General features: G+C 36.8%; 1 protein-coding gene across 1 annotated transcript in view; it reads right to left on the bottom strand.

The window, feature by feature from the left end:
* Window positions 1–10,168, bottom strand: part of HELZ (helicase with zinc finger) — a gene marked incomplete at its 5' end in the record, with an annotated part of 72,089 nt that extends 61,921 nt beyond the window's left edge. Inside the window, 6 exons of the mRNA XM_082008363.1 lie at window positions 722–797; window positions 1,227–1,275; window positions 2,104–2,160; window positions 4,641–4,765; window positions 8,104–8,140; window positions 9,959–10,168. Coding sequence (XP_081864489.1) covers window positions 722–797; window positions 1,227–1,275; window positions 2,104–2,160; window positions 4,641–4,765; window positions 8,104–8,140; window positions 9,959–10,168 — 554 coding nt within the window. The remainder of the gene's footprint in view (window positions 1–721; window positions 798–1,226; window positions 1,276–2,103; window positions 2,161–4,640; window positions 4,766–8,103; window positions 8,141–9,958) is intronic.
* Window positions 10,169–19,317: the final 9,149 nt, after the last annotated feature.

The raw sequence follows: 19,317 nt of genomic DNA, 5'->3' as shown, positions 1-19,317 counted from the left end.
CATTTAAAAAGCAGGTCAGACTCCTGCTGATGTTTTTAAAATAAATTCTTTGCATCAGTTCAATATATGGCAGAATCAAGTGCATAATGATGGTTCCTCCACAGATATATTAATACAGTTTTACGTAAGTAATGACAATTACCAACAAAAACTACAGGCAATATTGAAAAGTAGACTGAAAAAGACAAGGAGAAACTCTGATACAAGCCATTGGATCTTTAGCAAGGCAATTCACCTCTGTGTATTTCAGTTTATGCAAAATGGAAATAATGAGATCCGGAGGGAAATTCTACAACCTGTTTTTTAATCCGAAGACAAAGCCCATCTATCAACAAAGCCCATTTATCTGAAGGCATGCATCCTATCTTCTGTCAAAGCATACTTCACTGTGCTTCAGTTTGGTAACACTGTTGTCTGTAGGAACTTTTCATATCTCTGAAATTATACAAATTAGAAAAGGGAGGGCGAAAAAGACAGATGCTGACCTGTCACTACAAAAACGGTCCTCAAACCATTCTCATGAAAATGAGCTAGTGATTCCATTTTATAAACTGAGGTGCTCCTGGATAAACTGACCCTTCCAAAAATCTGTGAACAAATCAACTCCTGTTCTAACAAGTACCTTCATTTTCCTGATCTCTTAATCATTCTGTCAGCAGGTAAATAAAAGAGGAAACATTATGATCCCTTGGAGAATGTTGATAAAAAGCAATGACTTTACCTTTTACATAGCGTATATTCTTCACTGCTTGTGACTCCCCTGGGCGGAGGGCGGAACTGCCAGCCATCCCGGCACCCTGCAGAGTAGTCAAAACTTAGGTTACTTTTCTAATTGCCAAGTATTTCTGAGTTGGATAGTAACTGTCCAGGGAATCGCATCTCTGAACATCAACCCAAAATGTATTAGTACACAAGCAAAATTACCCACCAAAAATTAATTTTCAATCCTTACAAATGCATTTAGAACAAAGGTCCATAGGCTGTGCAGGCAAGTGGCAAACAATTTGCAGAATAGAGCAGGCTCTGATACAGCACTTAGACCAATACGTAGAAACTTCTGCCTCCAAATTCAGTCAGCGATGAGATAATTCTACCTCAATCCCCAGGGCTCACTATGACAGTCAAGCCCCTTTTTTGCTTTTTGACTACTAAGCAGTGCTGAGCATTCAGCAGAATCCAAGTCTTCTTACTACAAAATGAAGTAGCTTTAGAATTGAGTTACATACCTCCTTCTAAATCTTCTACATGATATCCTGATGGTACTTTACCAGCTGCCTACAATAATATAAAAACCCCACAGTTATAAAGGAACACAAAACAGTTTCATCAACAAGAACTGCTTTCGCTTCTTTGCTGTCAAAATGTACTTGAGAACAACCAATACAAAAATATTAATCAGAAGTCTGACATCACTTCCAGTCACAAACATGAATTTCCTATTAACCTAACCACCAGACTGCAGCCATTTATAAAAGGAATTCTGACAGGAACAGAGTCCACTCCTTGTTAGAAGAAAATTTTAGAGACTTTTACAAGACCAGATTCCACCCTGTGATCGTTTTAATGTAGACTGAAGTAAAGTTTTTAGAAGGCCAAAAGACTAAACTGTATTAAGATGTCTTTCAGCTTTGAATCTGTATTAAAAATAAAGCCCAAATCAATGACAAAGCATAAGAAAAAAAAAAAAGTGGCAATTCAATCAACAGACATGACAGATTAACCTCAAATACAAAAAAAGTGACTGAGAGGGCATTTATATTTGTTAACCAGTTTCTTAAGTTATGTTTATTACTTCAGACTAACTTCCAACAGAGAAAATACAATAAATAGTACAGATTTAAATGCTTTGAGTTCTTTCTACTTGCTATGTCAAGAAAGTCAACAACCTATTAGCATCTTTCTCTATTTTCTCATGTGTCATGCAAGATTGCGATGAAAGGCTCCTGAATAGGTAGGCAGTAAAGACCAACAGACCAGTGGAAACAATAATGTTGGAACCAGTATGTTCATAGTGAGCCCAGATCTCCCGGGACACATGAAAACAAGCCTTTCAGCTATTTCAGGTACTGCTCATTGTTTTCCCAATAATATGCTCATTATTACCTCTGTTTCAGCAAGAAGTGTTTTCAGTCTTGTCAGATCTTTAGTTACCATCCCGTTCTGGGGGGGACAAAGAATATTAATACATCAAACACATAAACCTTCACATGCATTAAACCACAGGAACAAGGTTCATTTACCCCACCGCCACCAAAGAGAAGAGCAAGAAGGAAAAATCAGTTTGACTTACAACGCACAATTTTAAGTTACATACTATATAACATGGAGCAAACATTACAGAGAAAAAAGGCGTTTTACATTGGCCAAAACCAGTACTAGACTTACAGCAAGTATCAACATAGGACAATACAGGAGAGCAGCATATGTAGAACAACTTGGGGGGAAAAAATTTCTTACAATGTTTAGCTGCCACTCAAAACCTGTATTAATAGTGACAATACTTTTTGATCTCTATTGTACAGAACAGTACCCTACATGCACAACAGCCCTGGAGGCAGCACAGCCCAATGGACAAGGTCTCTGGAGATCTATGCTCTATCATCAGCTTGGCTACCAGCCTGCTGGGTGACCTTAGGCAAGTCACTTCACCTCTCCATGCCTCAGCTTCCCATCTGCAACATGGGGACAGTGATATCGACTGTCTTCAGAGCACTTTATAAGCTACTGATGAAAAGCAGTATACATGAGCCATATGCCACAGTTACTGAAACACTTCGGCTCTTGAGGAATTAATATAATACACTTTCACTACTGTTGCAGTGATGGATTCGTTTCTTCATAAGGATCTACAGATTACTGATTTCTACAGTTTCATAACTCGTTCTGCTCTGATATAGACTGTAGCAGATTAGCCACATAACTAAAAATAACTGCATATTCAAGTACATCTGAAGTAAAAATCTTTCAAATTTTAATTTATCCGAAATATATAGCTAAGTGTAACGATTTCACACTCATGTAAGCCAAAGCGTTGATTAAAGGAACTCAGACCTGTGGTTTTTATTTTGATAGTCTCTTGCAGAAATTTAATTAAGTGCTACTACATTTGTTAGACTTCTCCACATTTTGACTGTGCTACTGAGCAGCAGAAATTACTCTCTTTGCTGAAAACTTACACACGCAACAAATTCTCACACTTAGGCTTTTTTCAAAATGATTTTTCACTTCAGTAGAAGGCTGCAAATTGAACCTTTTGAGCTTAAATGTATTAGAGCATTAAAACGTTACCAAGAATCATTCTCTTAAGTCACTGGGGCGGAAACTGGATGGATTCCAACTCTTCAAGAAATTAATTCCAAAACTTCTTTTCATTTCTTCTCTCAGAAAATGGCACAAGTCAGTAAATCAGTTGCTGATCTTAAATGTTCTTACTGAAAACAACTGCATCTAACAATCTAAAGCTTGTAAAAATCTTTCAAACTCTGCTTTGGGACAACACTCTGGAATTATATACGAAGCTACCTTTATTTGCACAATAGCTCAAAACAAGGGCACTGTACATTTCCTACGATAAGGAGCTTTTGGCTATTTTACTAACTTTTCCCGAAGGCAAGTTTCCTTCTACCTCACCAGGAATTTTTCAATGAAACATTTTTTCATTGGAAAACACTAGCTAAACAAAGAAAAAAATCTTTTCTTTATGTAAAAATAGCCAATGGAAGGGGGGAAGGGAATGCAGGATATATACCAGACAGAGAAACAGAACTCCCTTTCAAAAACAACCTACTGATTAAGTTAAGCACCAAGATACAGGAGACATGATGCAATTTCAAGGTAATAGGCTCTCCTACAACAGTTTCTGATGTCACTTATACATTCCTCATGGTCTGACCAGAGCTGTTCTCATCTGTGCTATGTCCATGTTTCTGGATTTAGCATAACCAGAAGTTCATGGTGAACTGCAGGCTATTTAATCTAGATTACAGAAATAAAAAGGACACTATCCTTTGAAGACTGATATCATGTCCCTAATTTTCCCCATAAGTAGTCACATCAGAGTCAGAACAGTTACTTACATGTATGGGGTTAAAAGCATCTTTACAAGTTTTGACAGTTCAAGGGTAAAACAGAAGCTTTGAACTCAAACCTTTATCTTCGTCTTGAAATGTGAAGCTTTTTTTTTTTCCTGAGCAGCTTTTCATGCTGTCTTACAACTTTTCATGGGCCAGTTATTTAAAAGTTCTACCAATAATTCAATAATCAATAATTGTTCTGCTTTAATGGCTAAGCCTCCTGAAGTACATGTAAAATGGTATCAGGTGCAACAAACTAAGTAAGCAAAAGTTTGAGATTTACACTATTCTAATCAATCGCACAAATATGCAAATTATTTTGTATTCCCTGAGGATTCAGAGCCAACAACAAAAACACTTTTCAAAAATCTTAACTCTGAAACACTGGTAATGCAACCTAGGTATCCTCATGACACATGCGTGCCCATACACTTATCTTTGTCTTTTTCATACAAATCATTTTGTTGCAACCTGCCATATGTTCTGAAGTTTGTTATTAAACACATTTTAAAAAAGGAAATACAAAACTACTTTTGCAATTACGTAGATTGCAGCAAACCCACTTACCAGTGATTCACCCATCAGTGATTTGGAAAGAACATTAGACACAATTTGCAGCTTCCCTTTAAGATGCATGCAGCAGAGCACTGCACGGAAAGATCCATCTCCCTTGGCCAGCCCCTCTCCCAACACTGCAACACAAATCAGCAACTATTAGCTTCATCACACTATATATACATTTAAATAAGTTATATATGGTTTTCCTTCACGTTTAACATGAAAATCAAGTCTGAAACTTGGGTTGAATCCACGGCTTCTTGGAAAGACAAGCCTTAGATATAAGGGAAGTATTACTTGCTCTTGTCTAATAGTCACTTCAAACTTGTCTCCCACCAGCTAAGAAATGCTGTACATGAGCTCAAAAAATGCTATACTGTTTACATGCTAAAAGAGACAAAAATTAAATATGGGAAGGGTAAATTCAAATATCTGACACAGACACAAAGGACCTCCTCTTCACAGAAAGAGTAAAAAAAATAGCAACCAACAACCTCTCAGTAACACAAACATGCTCAGGAAGATCCATTCATGCTCACAAAAAGCATGCCCTGTCGTTTCCAAATATAGCTAACCTCCTCGTGGTCAACTCCTGCTACTTTAAAAGGGCTTTTATTCACTTATGCTGTGAAGTGCAGGATATAGGAACGATTGTTTTGAGTCCAGAAATTTACAGGCTCCCTGTAACAGAAAACTTTCCTAATGCTTTCTAGCACTGGATCAGATGGCTAGCCAAACAGACACTTCCATTGACACCTCCAATAGTGAAAGGATTTATTTCACCATATAGGCGTGCTTCAGACAAGCAGAAATAACACTTAATCATATATATTACCTGTCCAGAAACTGAAATGCCAGAGTGACTAAAAAGCTAGTAAGCTAAGCATGTGAGTTGAAAAGAAGGCTGGACAGTTGTTTAAAATTATGGAGTTATAATATGTATTACGGTTACTGCAGGCAACATGAACATCTGTGCTTATACTGCTACTCATGCAGATGCAAACATCTCCTGTTAGTGCTAACGAGAATTTTACATTCACCACAACTTCAGGATTACATTTTAGAATAATAAAGCAAAACTCCTCACTCAACAGACGTTCACATCGTTCACAGAAATGGCATGAAAGACTAAAGAAAAAAAATAGTCCCACAAAACATTTACATAGAAACAACTAGACAGGTATTCAAAATGAAATGGCAGCTAAAATCTGTTTATAAAGTGCTTCAAAGATTAGTATGAAATCACCACTCTGCTGATACTAACCACATTTCCAAAAATAGAGCTTACTTCCCAAATCAGCAGAAGCAGCGCCAGAAATAGCTTTAATATGTCTGACAGCTTGCTATTTTAACCTCAAAGATTGGATGTCCAATTATGATATTTCATATCATCAACTGCATAGTATCACCAAGCTATAACACACAGTTGCACATAAAAATTTACAACACATTAACCAGTATCTTTTGGTAAAGATTTGTGAAGTAATTTAACAGAATTATTTAACATCATTCCTTGTAACAGTGCAAGCAGCATACTACAAAGAACATATATTTCTCCAGCTATTTCAAAGTGTACTCATCATTCAGGTTAAAATAAAGCGCTGTCATAGGTATGCAGTATGTCAAGTCTTAGAAGAAGACAGAACAGCATCTTACGTACAATTTTTTTTATTAGACAAAGTTAGGAGTATCAAGGAAGTGTGAGTATCAGATAGTCCATACTAAGGTTGCGTCTTCCCAAGGATATTTCAAACTTAAAACTGAAGCTAAGACCTTTCAGGATGATAAATGCAGATACTCCAAACTGTGAGATGCTGGGACACAATTGATAACAGCACATCACAGGGAACCACAACCAAATTCATTCATATATTCATAACAATACGGTGGGGGGTTGTGTATACAAATATACACACATATAACATTTTTATATACATACATAAATATGGTATTAGTAAATAACTTGAAAAAAGTCCTCAGTTTTAGATCTGGAAAAAATATCTGCAGAACATGCCTACATGAATTAAGGGAATTAACATTAAACTGGATGCTGTTTCTTTTTTACTAATATACATTTGAAAGCTGTTTTCTCTACTTAATTTTTTTTTAAAAAGTAGGTATCAGTGCTCCTATTGCACCCACTTCTATGCCCATCCAGTGGGAGAAGATAGGTAGTTAACATGACAGTGCCTTTGAGATACTGATAACTGACACATATGCCAAGAAAAGGTTTCACAGATGAATGCCACCCATCTACCCCTATGACAAACCCATCAGATCTCATCAATGACAACACTATTCATTAAACAGCATTCTCCCTCCTACCTCCTTTAATCATCATTCATCTTTCCATATGTGTGTGTCTCACTTTTATTTGCCATCACGAAAGACAACTGTGAGGTTAGTCAGAATATTACACCCTTGGTATATATCAACGGTTAAAAGCAGCAGCTTTAAAAAATCCAGACTATTTTAAGAATAGTACTGATTAAGCGATGTTCAGTCTGTTTAAATTTGTTAAACTTTAATTTTACACCTACAGAAAGCAAGTTTACTTTTCTTAGTTATGTTTTGTGGACCATCATAAGCAGGCTGCAGAGCCCCAAAAATTCTGCAGACTATGACTTGAGTATCAGTGAAGACAAATACATTTTAAAACAAAACAAAACAAAAGACCACACATAAAACGAGAAAGGAACAATGTAAAAGATTATCATTGCTAGCACGGGAATGTCAGAATAGGGTATCACACTGACCACGTAACAAAACTGTGGTTTGAGGAAATTCCCTTTAAAATTCAAGAGTAGTTAAGGAACTAAAAACTGAAAGGTGGGATCTACCCACCTTTTCTTTCCAAATCTAATAAACTCTTTTCCAATGCTTACCAAACTCAAAGGGTTCTCAGTGAGTTTTGAATCACTTGCATTATAAATGAACAACAGAATATTAAGAAGGATCCTTTAAAACTATCCCAATTGAACAAGGCAGTGGAATATGAAAGGCTCCACTTCAGCGTGACACATGCACATTTGGAAGCTCTAACAAACAGGAATAAATATAAGTACGACATCTTGACTTTCCCTGAATCAAGTCCCAACATGCAAACCAAAATATCCACCATGTCCCTAGGAAGAAAGATGAACAATCAGCTGTCTTTATCCAAGAATCCTAACACTATCAATTCATCCTACATTTGTATACTAAAAATATCTATCAGCCAAATAGCACCGCTGTGCCAAAACATGCATTTGAGTTCTGGTACTTGAATAGGAGTTACAAAATAGTGAGATCTCTCTTAAAAAAAAAAAGAAAAAAGTAGAAAAAGTATTATAAAGCAGATACATAATTTTCACTAGAAAAAAAAACATTGTTAACAAACTAACAAATCTGGGCATCAGTTTTAAAAATTCAGACAACTGACTGCAATTTATAACACTATGTAATTAAAAAAAAAAAAAAGAAACAAGCATACCATGCCTACAGTCTTCATCTGCTTGCCCATATTTTTTCTGAAAGGTAAAACATGAAAAGTTTAAAAATAGCATTTTTCCAGTTAGCATAAACAACTACATGCTCGAATTACAAGTTTCTTAAAACTTTTTAGAATCCATTACATCTTCTTTTCCTGGGTGGAACATGTAAAGAACACCAGTCATATGTCAAATATAATATAATCAATTCTTAGAATGCTGACTTTTTCTTAAATTATCAACAAATTGACATTTTAAAGGAGGAACACAAATGGGCAAAGGTTTATATGTGTTTGTAGGCAGCTCACAACACCTAGGAAAAAATACAAAAACTTAACTTTCTTTTCTAGCCATGGTAATTTCTTTTTTAAACTTGCACTACTATGGTATCTAATATAAAAATTTGTTGAAATTTGTATGGTATGTATGTTATTTTACTCTGTCATATTGGTCGTGATTTTTAAGCTTACTTAATTTAGTAAAACAAGAGGGAAAAACTGGATTTTTTTTCTTTATTTCTCCTTTTTTTTTTTACTTATAGGCCTTCAAGTCTCTACATAATTCAAGTCTTTAATAGGAAGGTTTTCATTACAAGTATTTTTCCAAAGCCCCTGAAGACTTACTGCAATAATTTCACTATGATGAACATCCAGATAGGTGGCTTACAGGATTTTCAAAGGCATCCAGGTCAGAAATGTATTAACTACACTGCTAAGCACCTATCTGCATATTGGCCTATGTAAATAATTTTGAGAAGTCAAGTCTGTAGTAACACAATTTCTATTAAAACAACCAGCCTTAGTTATTACTGCATCTCTTCCTCTGAAGAGCCATATGACAGGTCACATCTTATATTAAGAAGTTTCCCAATTCTTGTTTTGTACACTGAATAGTCCAGTTCAGCTATTTAAAGAAGGCTTAAAAATGTTCCCTAGTAAGATGGGCAAGATTTACCTTCAAGCTGACCAGCAAGGTCTTACAAGTTGGCCAAATTTTTTCCACTTGGGATGAAACTGTTCATGCCCAATATATGAAAATTTGGGGTGGACAAGGCCCCTGTAAATCTGGAATAACATTTCCAAAACAGAAAGGTAAGGAAAAATATAGGTTCATTAAGCACATTTTAGGTTTACTCTTAAGCACTGTAATGTCCTTTCCTTTAAGAAAATGTAGCTCTCTGATGCTTTAAAAGGACATAAATTTGGGATCGCCTATAATTCAGGGTTATGCCTCCTGCCTTGCATTTACAAACTTTTACAAAGACCCCAGTTTTCACATTGCCATTAAAAAAAAATCTTCCAGAGCCTAAACATTGTATCTTTCACTGGACATGCTCTAGCCTAGAAATGGAAAACTAGTATGTGATCAAGTATTAAAAGACTAATGTTAGGCCTATGCAAATGGAGCTAAATTAGGTATGAAACATGAACCTGAATCCTGGCACTTCTTAACTTTGTTTTTTGAGTGTTTAGATTTGCAACCTCAATTTCATGCTCTTTAAAGATAAGGTAATTTGGTATGTAATTCAGCATAACTGTACAAACACAATACCCTAAAACCAGCTATTTTGCCTCCCTGGAATTATTTTTACTTCTTTTTTTTTTGAAATATTTTTATTCATTCTCTTAAAGAACTGGGATTCAGACCCAAACTACTGAGAGGTCCCAATCCTGAAAAATAAACAGATCAAGGAAAACTACGAGACAGAAGCCTCATATATCCTTTACCAAGTGGGAGTCCGTGGCAAACCAACATGCCAATCACAGGAAAACTCTGAATTTTATTTACATCTTGACAGTACAAGATATTTGATTGCTCTTTCCAGTTCACTAGATACTATTAAAGAGTCACACTCACAAGTTGTAAAAAGGAAGCAATTCTATACAGAAGAGTCTCGATTTTGATGCGGTCGATTTCTGCCTGGCATGCCTCCGGGAGGTGAGCTGGGGGGTACTGGCTGAGGGAAAGGAGAGCCTCTGTGCAATGCTTCACTGCCACTTCATAATCCTGCTGCTTAAGAGATTCACATGCTTGTTCACATGACTTCTCTGGTCTTCTGTCTGCCATGACTCAGGGACAGAAATCCTAGAGTGGGGGCAGAGGGGATGATAAAATGTTGGTTAGCTGTGTAATGGCAGTGACAACTTGCCAACCAACTTCCATTCCCATCTCAAGGTGCTGTATCACATCCCCTTCATTTTATGCCATTCGCATTTCCTATCCCAAACTCTCTCACTGACTAACCTCTTCCCAGGCTTTCCTCCAGTGCTCCCAGCTCTCGGTTTTGATTCAAATTCACTAAGATACTTAAGCCCATGACTGATTTTAAGAATAAGCACGGTGGTTTCAAATTTTAAAGTCAGCACTTTGTTACATCGAGGCTTTTGGGTCTTCACTGGCAATGTGATCTTCGCTTTGGAAGTGATACAACTCATCCACCAGCTACTCCTTCTCTGAGCCTGCAGCCGTTTCCTCCAAGATACCTTCCTCTTCAAAGCACTTCTCACCTATGCCCAGGGGAAGAAGCCCCTCTCTCCGGCTGGGTGAAGCAGGGCGTGGATGGACAAGGACGAATGAGAAAGAACAGGAGGGCAACAGGAAACCGCTGGTCTCTTCCTTCAGTTGCTTTATTTCCATTTATGTCTGAGAAAGTCTAGGTACCCCTGCCACACCAACACCTTTGTGCAGAACTTCTTAAATAATTGTAAAGTAAATATTTTCAGAGGGGAGGGAACTGAACCAGTTGCGACAAAAATCTGTATACAAGACAGACAACATTATCTGCCAGTAAACTGAGACAAATGGTTATCCACAATCTAAAGCACCAGCAGAAAAGCAAAGCACTTCTATCATCCCTGTCTACATTCTCCCTTCATTGACATGATATTTAAATATATGACACACATCCCTAGAGGTACTGTACTTTAAAGCTGACTTCACAAAAATGTGTTCTGGTAACTGAAGGAGGAAAAAAAATGTAACAGTTCCCATTTTTAGCAAGCAGCATACTATCAATATTTGTGATATCAACTATTATGATTGTCTCAAATAACTATCTTTAGCCCACTTTAAAAATTCACTGCTAAAACCTTACTTTAAAAGCCTAAAAATATCAAGTATAATCAAACTACAGTAAAGTAACTTTAAGATGTTAATCTGAAGGTCAAATAAATGTGTTTTCCTTATACGAGAAATAAATCACTATCCCACTTTTCTCATTAACACACACCTAATCCAATATACAGTAGAAATGTAAACAAGTCTTTTCATATATTACACAACATAGTGTTCTGTGTTCCCTTCTATTCTTAAAATTTTATTTTCAGTATCAATATAGAAATAAAGGAATATTTTTTTTTCCAAGACAATTTTGATTTAAACCATCTTCCCTTTTACAGCATTTATATAAAAATTTCTTAGGTACAACAATATATCTTCCCCAAAATGAAGGAACACAAGAATGAATATTTTGCAGTTATCCTGATACAAATCTGTGACATACGGCTCTTTCTTAATAATGACCTTGCAAAATATTACCTCATTCATTCAGATATTTCTTTTTCTGCTAAAAACAAGCCTCCATTTTCAAACATCATAGGAACAGGCAAGTACGTTTTGCATTTCCATAGATACGAGTAAATTCATTCATGGAGTAATTCTATTAACATTAAAGACACTCAGCTGGATCACTTAAGCACATATTTTCAAGTATATAAATGTTAGCCATTCTTAAGTTGTTTATGCAAGGATCCTTTCTAGATACAACTAAAAATCACACTGATTTCCATTTCACTAACATTTTAGGCCACAGTGAATTTTACAAATCTAGGATTTGCTTCAGTAGTAATGCAATAGTTAACTGATGTTTTTTTCTCATGTACATTCTGTTTTCCTCCTAAGGGACTGAAAGAGAGAGAATTTCATGAACTCTGCTGTACTTCTGATTTCCTCACTTCCTGGCTGACATATAACCAAAATTCCTTTGACCAAAAGTCTCAGCAGAGCTTCTGTGTGTTTATTCCCAAAGAACTGTTTATACGCAGATCCCATCCTAACTGACCTGGCCAGCGTAACTGGCAGGCATTGCAAAGCTGTGCTAACCGGCCCTTCTTCTCCACCATGGCACCACGTAAAAGAAAAACACGTTACTTATCAGTTGTCTTATGCTGGCTGTTTTGGTAAAATTGAATTAGCCTGTTTGAGGAGAAGCAGGTTTTTACATGCCCAGCAGTGGCCTACTGTACTGCAAAGGCCACACAATTTCTTTGGCCAACTTCAAGATTGAAGAGAACACTTCAGAGGACATAACTGACCCTAAGCAAAAACCTGTTGGATTAAGTGGATAACTGGCTAAACTGAGTCACACACTCAGTATTTCAGAGTGTAATTAAAAAACCTGCTGAAGCCACAGTGCATGGGACACAGTGATAAGGACCCGCTGCAGTGCAATTTGTTGGGGGTTTTTTCTTTTTTTTTTTAAATCTAATCATAACAAAGAAAACCAGTATGTGCACAACATATGGAAAATTACACACTCAGGCTCTCAGATTTCATTTCAGTTCCACGCAGACACAAACATGCACATTTATTGGGTATTTGCACCATCTACTTCAGACTCCAATCCAGGTGCTCTAACCTGTTCCTTGGAGGCACTCGACTCTTCCTGCTAACTCTTTAAAAACCCGTGCTCCTAGTTTTGGTCCCCTGAGCTGTGCCTAAATTAGCAACTGAGACATGAATGAGAATTACAACCGTGTTTTCTTAAAATCTACTCTATTGTAGTACCTAACCTACCCATGTTTAAAGTTATTTCAGAACAGTTAATATTTTCACAGCCAAGGAATGGAGAGACTTGTTAAAGGAAATTTATTTTGAGTTCTAGAATGTTCATTTTCAAAAATTTCAAATGTAAAACTGGAATTTCTACATTAATTCCAAAAGTAGAAATTATTACAGATTAGAATTGAAAGCTAAAGTGTCACAAGGTCTGTGCTACATTCCCAACTCTCTTTGCAAAACTGAGCAAATTACTTATGCACTTACTTTTTCTGTCTGTAAAAATGAGATTAAAATACTAAGCATGTAACAGAACAAACCTCCGGATTGTTCACTTTCTCAAAATGGCCTGGAGAACTGCATTCCATAAGAGTTCTAAATTCAAATTTCAGTAACAATTTATTCTAATAGCAAAGTTTAATACATCTTCAGAATTTTGAAGAAACAGTAAACAGGCATATTGCCACTATCTGAAGTCACACATCTAAACTAGGTGGACCTACCTTAGAAATACAGACACAATGTCTTATCAACAGAGCCTTTGTTATCAGTGGTCATTTCAAAGCATTTCATAGCTTTGAATCATCTCACAGCAGCATCACTGCCTACAGAAAGGCTCACGATTTATGCACTTCAATACAATATTTAAACATAGCGCCTGTGAATTCCACTTGATAGGACAGTAAGCATCACGTCGGCTACAGCACAGACAGAAGTTTACACAACTCTTCCCCACTGGCTAATCCAGAGGTCTAAACCCTGGCTTTTCACTTTGTACTTCCAAAAAGGTATAGTAGAAGAAAACTCACTGATCTTAATTTCTTTGAAGGCCAAGTTGTGCTCAGCTTAACCCACACAAAGTATCACTTAAACGATCTGGTTAACTCCAACAGGTGTGATGTAAACCTTGGTGGTTTTTTCCAATGAACTGCGAGGGATTTTTTTCTTTTTTCCTCTACAATGATTTTCAGGCTCAGTAATCCTAATGAGTATTTCTCCTTCTTTCCAAAGGGATTGTGTAAACAAACATGAAGAGAGTAACTAAAATCTAATCCCCAAATAAAACTGCACACTCCCCTCCAGAACTGCAGAGGGGGCTGGGAAAGGCAGAAGGGACAGCTTGAGAAGGAAGAGCGATAAACAGTGTGATCTACACAGTCATTTATTTTCAAGCAAACGCTACACTTGCTTGGTGCACAGGAGGCTTTTGAAGAATTACTCCACAGTCTGATGAGTCCAACTTCAAACTAAAAATCAATGTAGGAGAAGAGAATATGTTGAACTAAAATTTTAGTGTTTCACAGCAGTTTAATTCATGACCATGCACTTTCACGCTTCACACGTTACTGATGTATTTTATGGAACCAAAGGGTCCATACATTAAGATAATGATAAATTAAAGCATGTGACAGTTCCTAAAAAAATTTCAAACAGATGCTTTTTCAATTCACTGTAAAGCATCTAGCCAGATAACTCTCACTGTACTTCATAAACAGATTACAGGGCACAATGCTGTTCCTATTAATGTTATTGGCAAAATTCCCAATGTCTGCCAAGACAGAAGGATCAGATCCAAGGTCTTGCATGCCAAGCTCACAAACAGTAGACAAGTCAGTAAATATTTGCATATTTTAACCAGACATTAACATCTCTTGTAAAGATTTATGCTAAAGCAATGATGTTCAACTTGCAGTCCTACAGTGAGACTAGCAGGAATTTACTGTCAATTGAATATACTTCAAGAGCCACATTCTGGGATTGACAAACTGAAGCAAATGAGTAAGACCCATTGCCATGGGGAAGATGCAGGGGGAAGAGTCTCTCCAGCTGCCTTCCATTACAATCCATAACCTTTCAAACAGTTCTGCTGTGAGAAATAAGCACCCAAATATTCCTTGCCAAAGCTATTCAGCTGTGTCGTCCTGTTAACAGTCCACTATATTGCAGGAAAGGAGAGAAGAAGGGTTTGCCGTTCCATTGCCTACTGCAGTCAAGCTAGCACAGGCTCAGAGAAAGCAGGGCAGGAATTCAATTCATCCTGTCCCTCTCCAAGGAAATGCATGCAGTGACCAGGCTGTGTTTCCTAACCCTTCACAATCTTTCTGTCCTTCTCACAACTTGGAAAGGTGGGCCACCAAACTGGACAGAAGTTTTAAACATGTAACAAATTCAGGTAATAAGACAAGACAGTTGTTTTATCATAACTTCCCAGCAATTTTTTTTCAGAGGCAAGATGACATATGCTAGATTTATTTTTGAGGCTGTTTTCTCTGTCCTTCTGCAGTAACTTTTGAACTTCAAGTCAATTTGAACTGAATTTCACAGAAGTCTAAAGGGTCTCAAGGACGCAGCAAGTTTCATGAAAAATGTGTAATGAGATAGATAACAGAGACCCAGATTTTTAAGTCCACCCAGGGAAAGGAGAAGTTATAGTCCAGCCTCTTATCGATGCCAAGAGGTCAGCTACCCCATCAATTACTTCCATGGGCTGCCATTTACCCAGCCAGAGATATAGCACTGTACCAGAACATCACTCACCAGTAAGAGAAAAAGAGTCTTACTTATTTTTCTTGCCCATGATGATAAAATCCATAAACATTGGCTTAACTGCTCAAGGATCCATCCAGTAGTTTCCAGGTTTTGCTAAAGCTGAGTTTCCAAACTTTTTAGACTACAGACTCTAGCAGTACACATGGCATAGATTTTTGAAATTTGTTACTGGTAAAATTGAGATGTAAGCAATTCACATAGGAAAGCCTCAAAAATTTGTTGTTTTCATAATGCAGAAAAGTAATAGTTCAGAAGTCAAAGTTGGTACAGACATAATTCCTGTGACTGAAGAGTCTTCTAAGTTCCCTCTCCTTCAAAATTATCATGGAAAAAACTGACAAGGTACTTTAATTTACACAGTTATGGAAACATATGGATTTGTTTAATAATCTGGATTAATTACAATACATTGAGTATACTATACAATAAAAGTGTTAGCTACTGTGAACATGCCAACGTTATAGTTAAAAACGATGGGTCACTGAAATTCATCTATCAAGACTTGGCAAACAAACTGCGTTTGTCAGTCCACATACTAAAACAGGGAATAATACATCTATCTACTGTTAAATCATATTATACAGTTGCTCTGGCATGCCATCTTAAGGCACACTTGCACCTCTAGATAATGTTACATAATTGTTTTTGTAGTACACAAAATACCACTCAAGTACCTTTAGATTAGTAAAATAAAATTAAACATCTATTTAGTTTCCTTACCTATGGTGATAAAATAAACTTATCGCTGCCTTAGGACAAAAAAGCATTTTATTCAAGCCTCCAGGAAGGAATAAAATGCAGCTGCACAAAACACAGAAGCCACTTACAGACACACACAGAAAATCACACTTCCCTAGTGTCATGATATATACATCCTAAATAATCCCACATTCAGAAATCATTTAATAAAATGACAGTAGATAATGATAGTGTGCTACACCAACGTGAAAGACTTAAGAGAACAGAGAGAAAAAAGGACGGCAAATCTTTCATGCACAGGGTACAGAAAAGCGTGACATGAAAGGTGCTTTTGCTCTTTTTTTATTTTAAGAAAAACGTAATAGCAGAGATATTATGCACTCATTCATTGCAATTATGGCTGAAGTCATTAGTTATACACAGGGCTCAGAAACATACTGCACACCTTACAGAACAAATACAAAAGTCTCCACCCCTGAGAGAGGACAATCTAATCAGTTTTCTGAAATAACTGAATTGCTCTGGTTAATGTTGTACAACTCTAGGCAAAATGACCCTACTTTTAAATTCCAAAAACAATGTTAAATCTGAAATGGAGCATACAGAATGATGAAACCTTTTTTCAAGCTTTTACTATGTAGCATAACAGCAGCAAGAACTTCTGCTACCTGGCCTCTAAGGAACATGATATGCTTTACTTTGAGAAGAGGGGGGGAAAAAAAAAGGGGAATTAAGAGGTTCATGATGCCCCCTACCATTAAATACTTAGATTATCCTTCGATGTTGAAAAACCAAAGAGAGCACCATAAATTAGGAGGACAGGTAATATCTGGCCACATAAATGGAGCCTTGAGTCTGATCCTGTAAACTAACGTATAGAATAAACATATCGACATTTACTGAAAAAGGAACAAGTGCCTGTGGGTGGTTTACCATTCACATAACAATAGTAACAAAAATATATCAGCAATTGAGATTAAGAGCAAATGTGTTCTGCATCTGGATCCTCTGTGTTCTTAAAAAATCACTTTACATACATCACAGATAGTAACAAGTTAGATTTTATTGTATGCCACTTATTACTTCAGTGCAGACACTTTATTAAGTGATTAACACTTTATTACCTTTACTAATCTCTTCTGTTTTCATTTTGGAAATAGCAGCAGAAAGGACAATCTACACAGACAGTGGCAGCAACGTTTACACATGGACAAACTGGCTATGTTTCGCTCAAAATCTGAAAATAACTCATGGCCACAGCACTCGTAACCACCCCATCCACCACATAAGTATCCCAATATCTTCACCTCATGACTTTAAAATGATCCTTTTTCACACAGCCACATTACCTATCTTGATGAAACTAAGCAAAATACATGGCAAGTCAAAGCACAACATCTACCTGGCACGCACCCGCTTTGTCTGAAAGCCATCCATAACTGACAGATACAAGATCCCTAATTACACAAAGCAAATATATACACACATTGCATTAAAATTACAGTACAAATACTAGGTTGTAAAGTTTGGTACTCAAAGGTCGTGTAATGACAAAAGTAGCTGTACAAGCTCATGTTGGACTTCCCGTGTGTCTGTAGCCTTTAACTGTATGTCACATACTACATTTTCCAAGGGCTACCTGGCAGAATGAGCAGGCAGAACAGAGGCTGCCTGCTTAATGGACATCTAGTTAAATACTTCAGCATAGGGCCTAAGGCCTTATTTACCGCATGCTACTCAAATCTGGTTCTCAAGACTGTATTTTAATGTTTTCATTAACTTTTCAATAATGCTTACAAATACTGTGACCAAGCACTTCAGAACTGTTAAGAAAATATCCTCCTGACATTATTCACATTTTACAAAGAATTAAAACATTAAAACACATGCAAGTCAAAAGTTTCTATAAACTTCTTATATTCAGATTAAGACAATTACAATGATTTTTGCCCCATTATGCTCTGCCCTGTACTATACAGCCCTTTACATGATCAAAGCGGAACACCCAGTGTCTGCAGAGTGACTTATGTGTATTCAGCATTTCTCTACATCGCAACATGGGAGCATTCGTTGGAAATACAGAAAATGAAGTGTAGCAAAGATGGGGCTTAAGTATGATTTGACCTTTGTTTTTTTGCAATTCCCAACTGTTTCTTAGACATTTTCTAGCCTATGCAAATAGCAAAACTGTATTCCAACAAACAACTGTATTAGCATTACAAAAATAAATTGGATGTACCCACACAATAGAGCCTCCCTTCTATTTCTTTCTTTCAAACACTAATATTTTCCAATCTCAATTTCTTTGTTCAGCCATCCCCATCTCCACATTTATCCTACATATTCTGCGAAAACCTGCATTTTGCACCCTCTGTTGAAATCCAGTCTCTGCTTCCTCCGTGCTGCATGAAGGTAGAGCTGGTAGGAAAGAGGAACTGACTACTGGAAGTACGGAAGGGGAATTGCCGGTGTCCTCATTTTTGTCCAAAATCATACCAGGGAGGAATGCAGAAGCCCTAGCTTTCAAACTGTAGGGAAATCCCATTAGCTCAGGCTGAAGTATAGTCACTGCAAGGATGATCTTTCAGATTTGTATTAAATGCTAATCTGACCAACGCTGAGCAGATTATTCACAGGGTTGATAACAAGTATATCCTTGTAAGGAACATCATACTATACCACATCACAACTTTTTACAAAGCAGCACTGTAAGACATCAGGGTTTTTTTATATTTTATTTTATTATGAACATAAGAATTTTTTTTTTTGCCCAATTTTTAGAAAAGACTGAATTGTGGTGGCAGAACCCTTCACTTCCTCCATAGCATCCAAAATGTCAGCCTAGGATAGGTACCTACCATGGGAAATTTCAACCCAAATAATTAAAATTTGGCAAGTAATAACCAACTGAAATGAGGAGTATGTCATAGTAAGCATCAGGTAACATAATAATAGGTGGTGCTTCTGCCCCACCTAAAGTTCTTTTGGCTCCTTCATAGAAAATCCTCACGTAAACAGTCTTTCATAATAACCGGTTAACAGCACTAGTTTGTATTCCATATACCTAGATGTTCTTACTGCTTTTTGAGAATATAGTTTCTCATACTTATCCAAGATGAGGGCATTTTAATTGAAATACTGTCCCATGGTTACCTTTTCATGCCCATAACAACATCACCAACTACTTGAAA

The sequence above is a fragment of the Phaethon aethereus genome (assembly GCF_964289735.1).
Source record: "Phaethon aethereus genome assembly, chromosome: 18".
Classification (NCBI taxonomy): domain Eukaryota; kingdom Metazoa; phylum Chordata; class Aves; order Phaethontiformes; family Phaethontidae; genus Phaethon; species Phaethon aethereus.
Note: the sequence above shows the minus strand (reverse complement) of the source record. Positions and strands in the feature narration are given on the sequence as shown.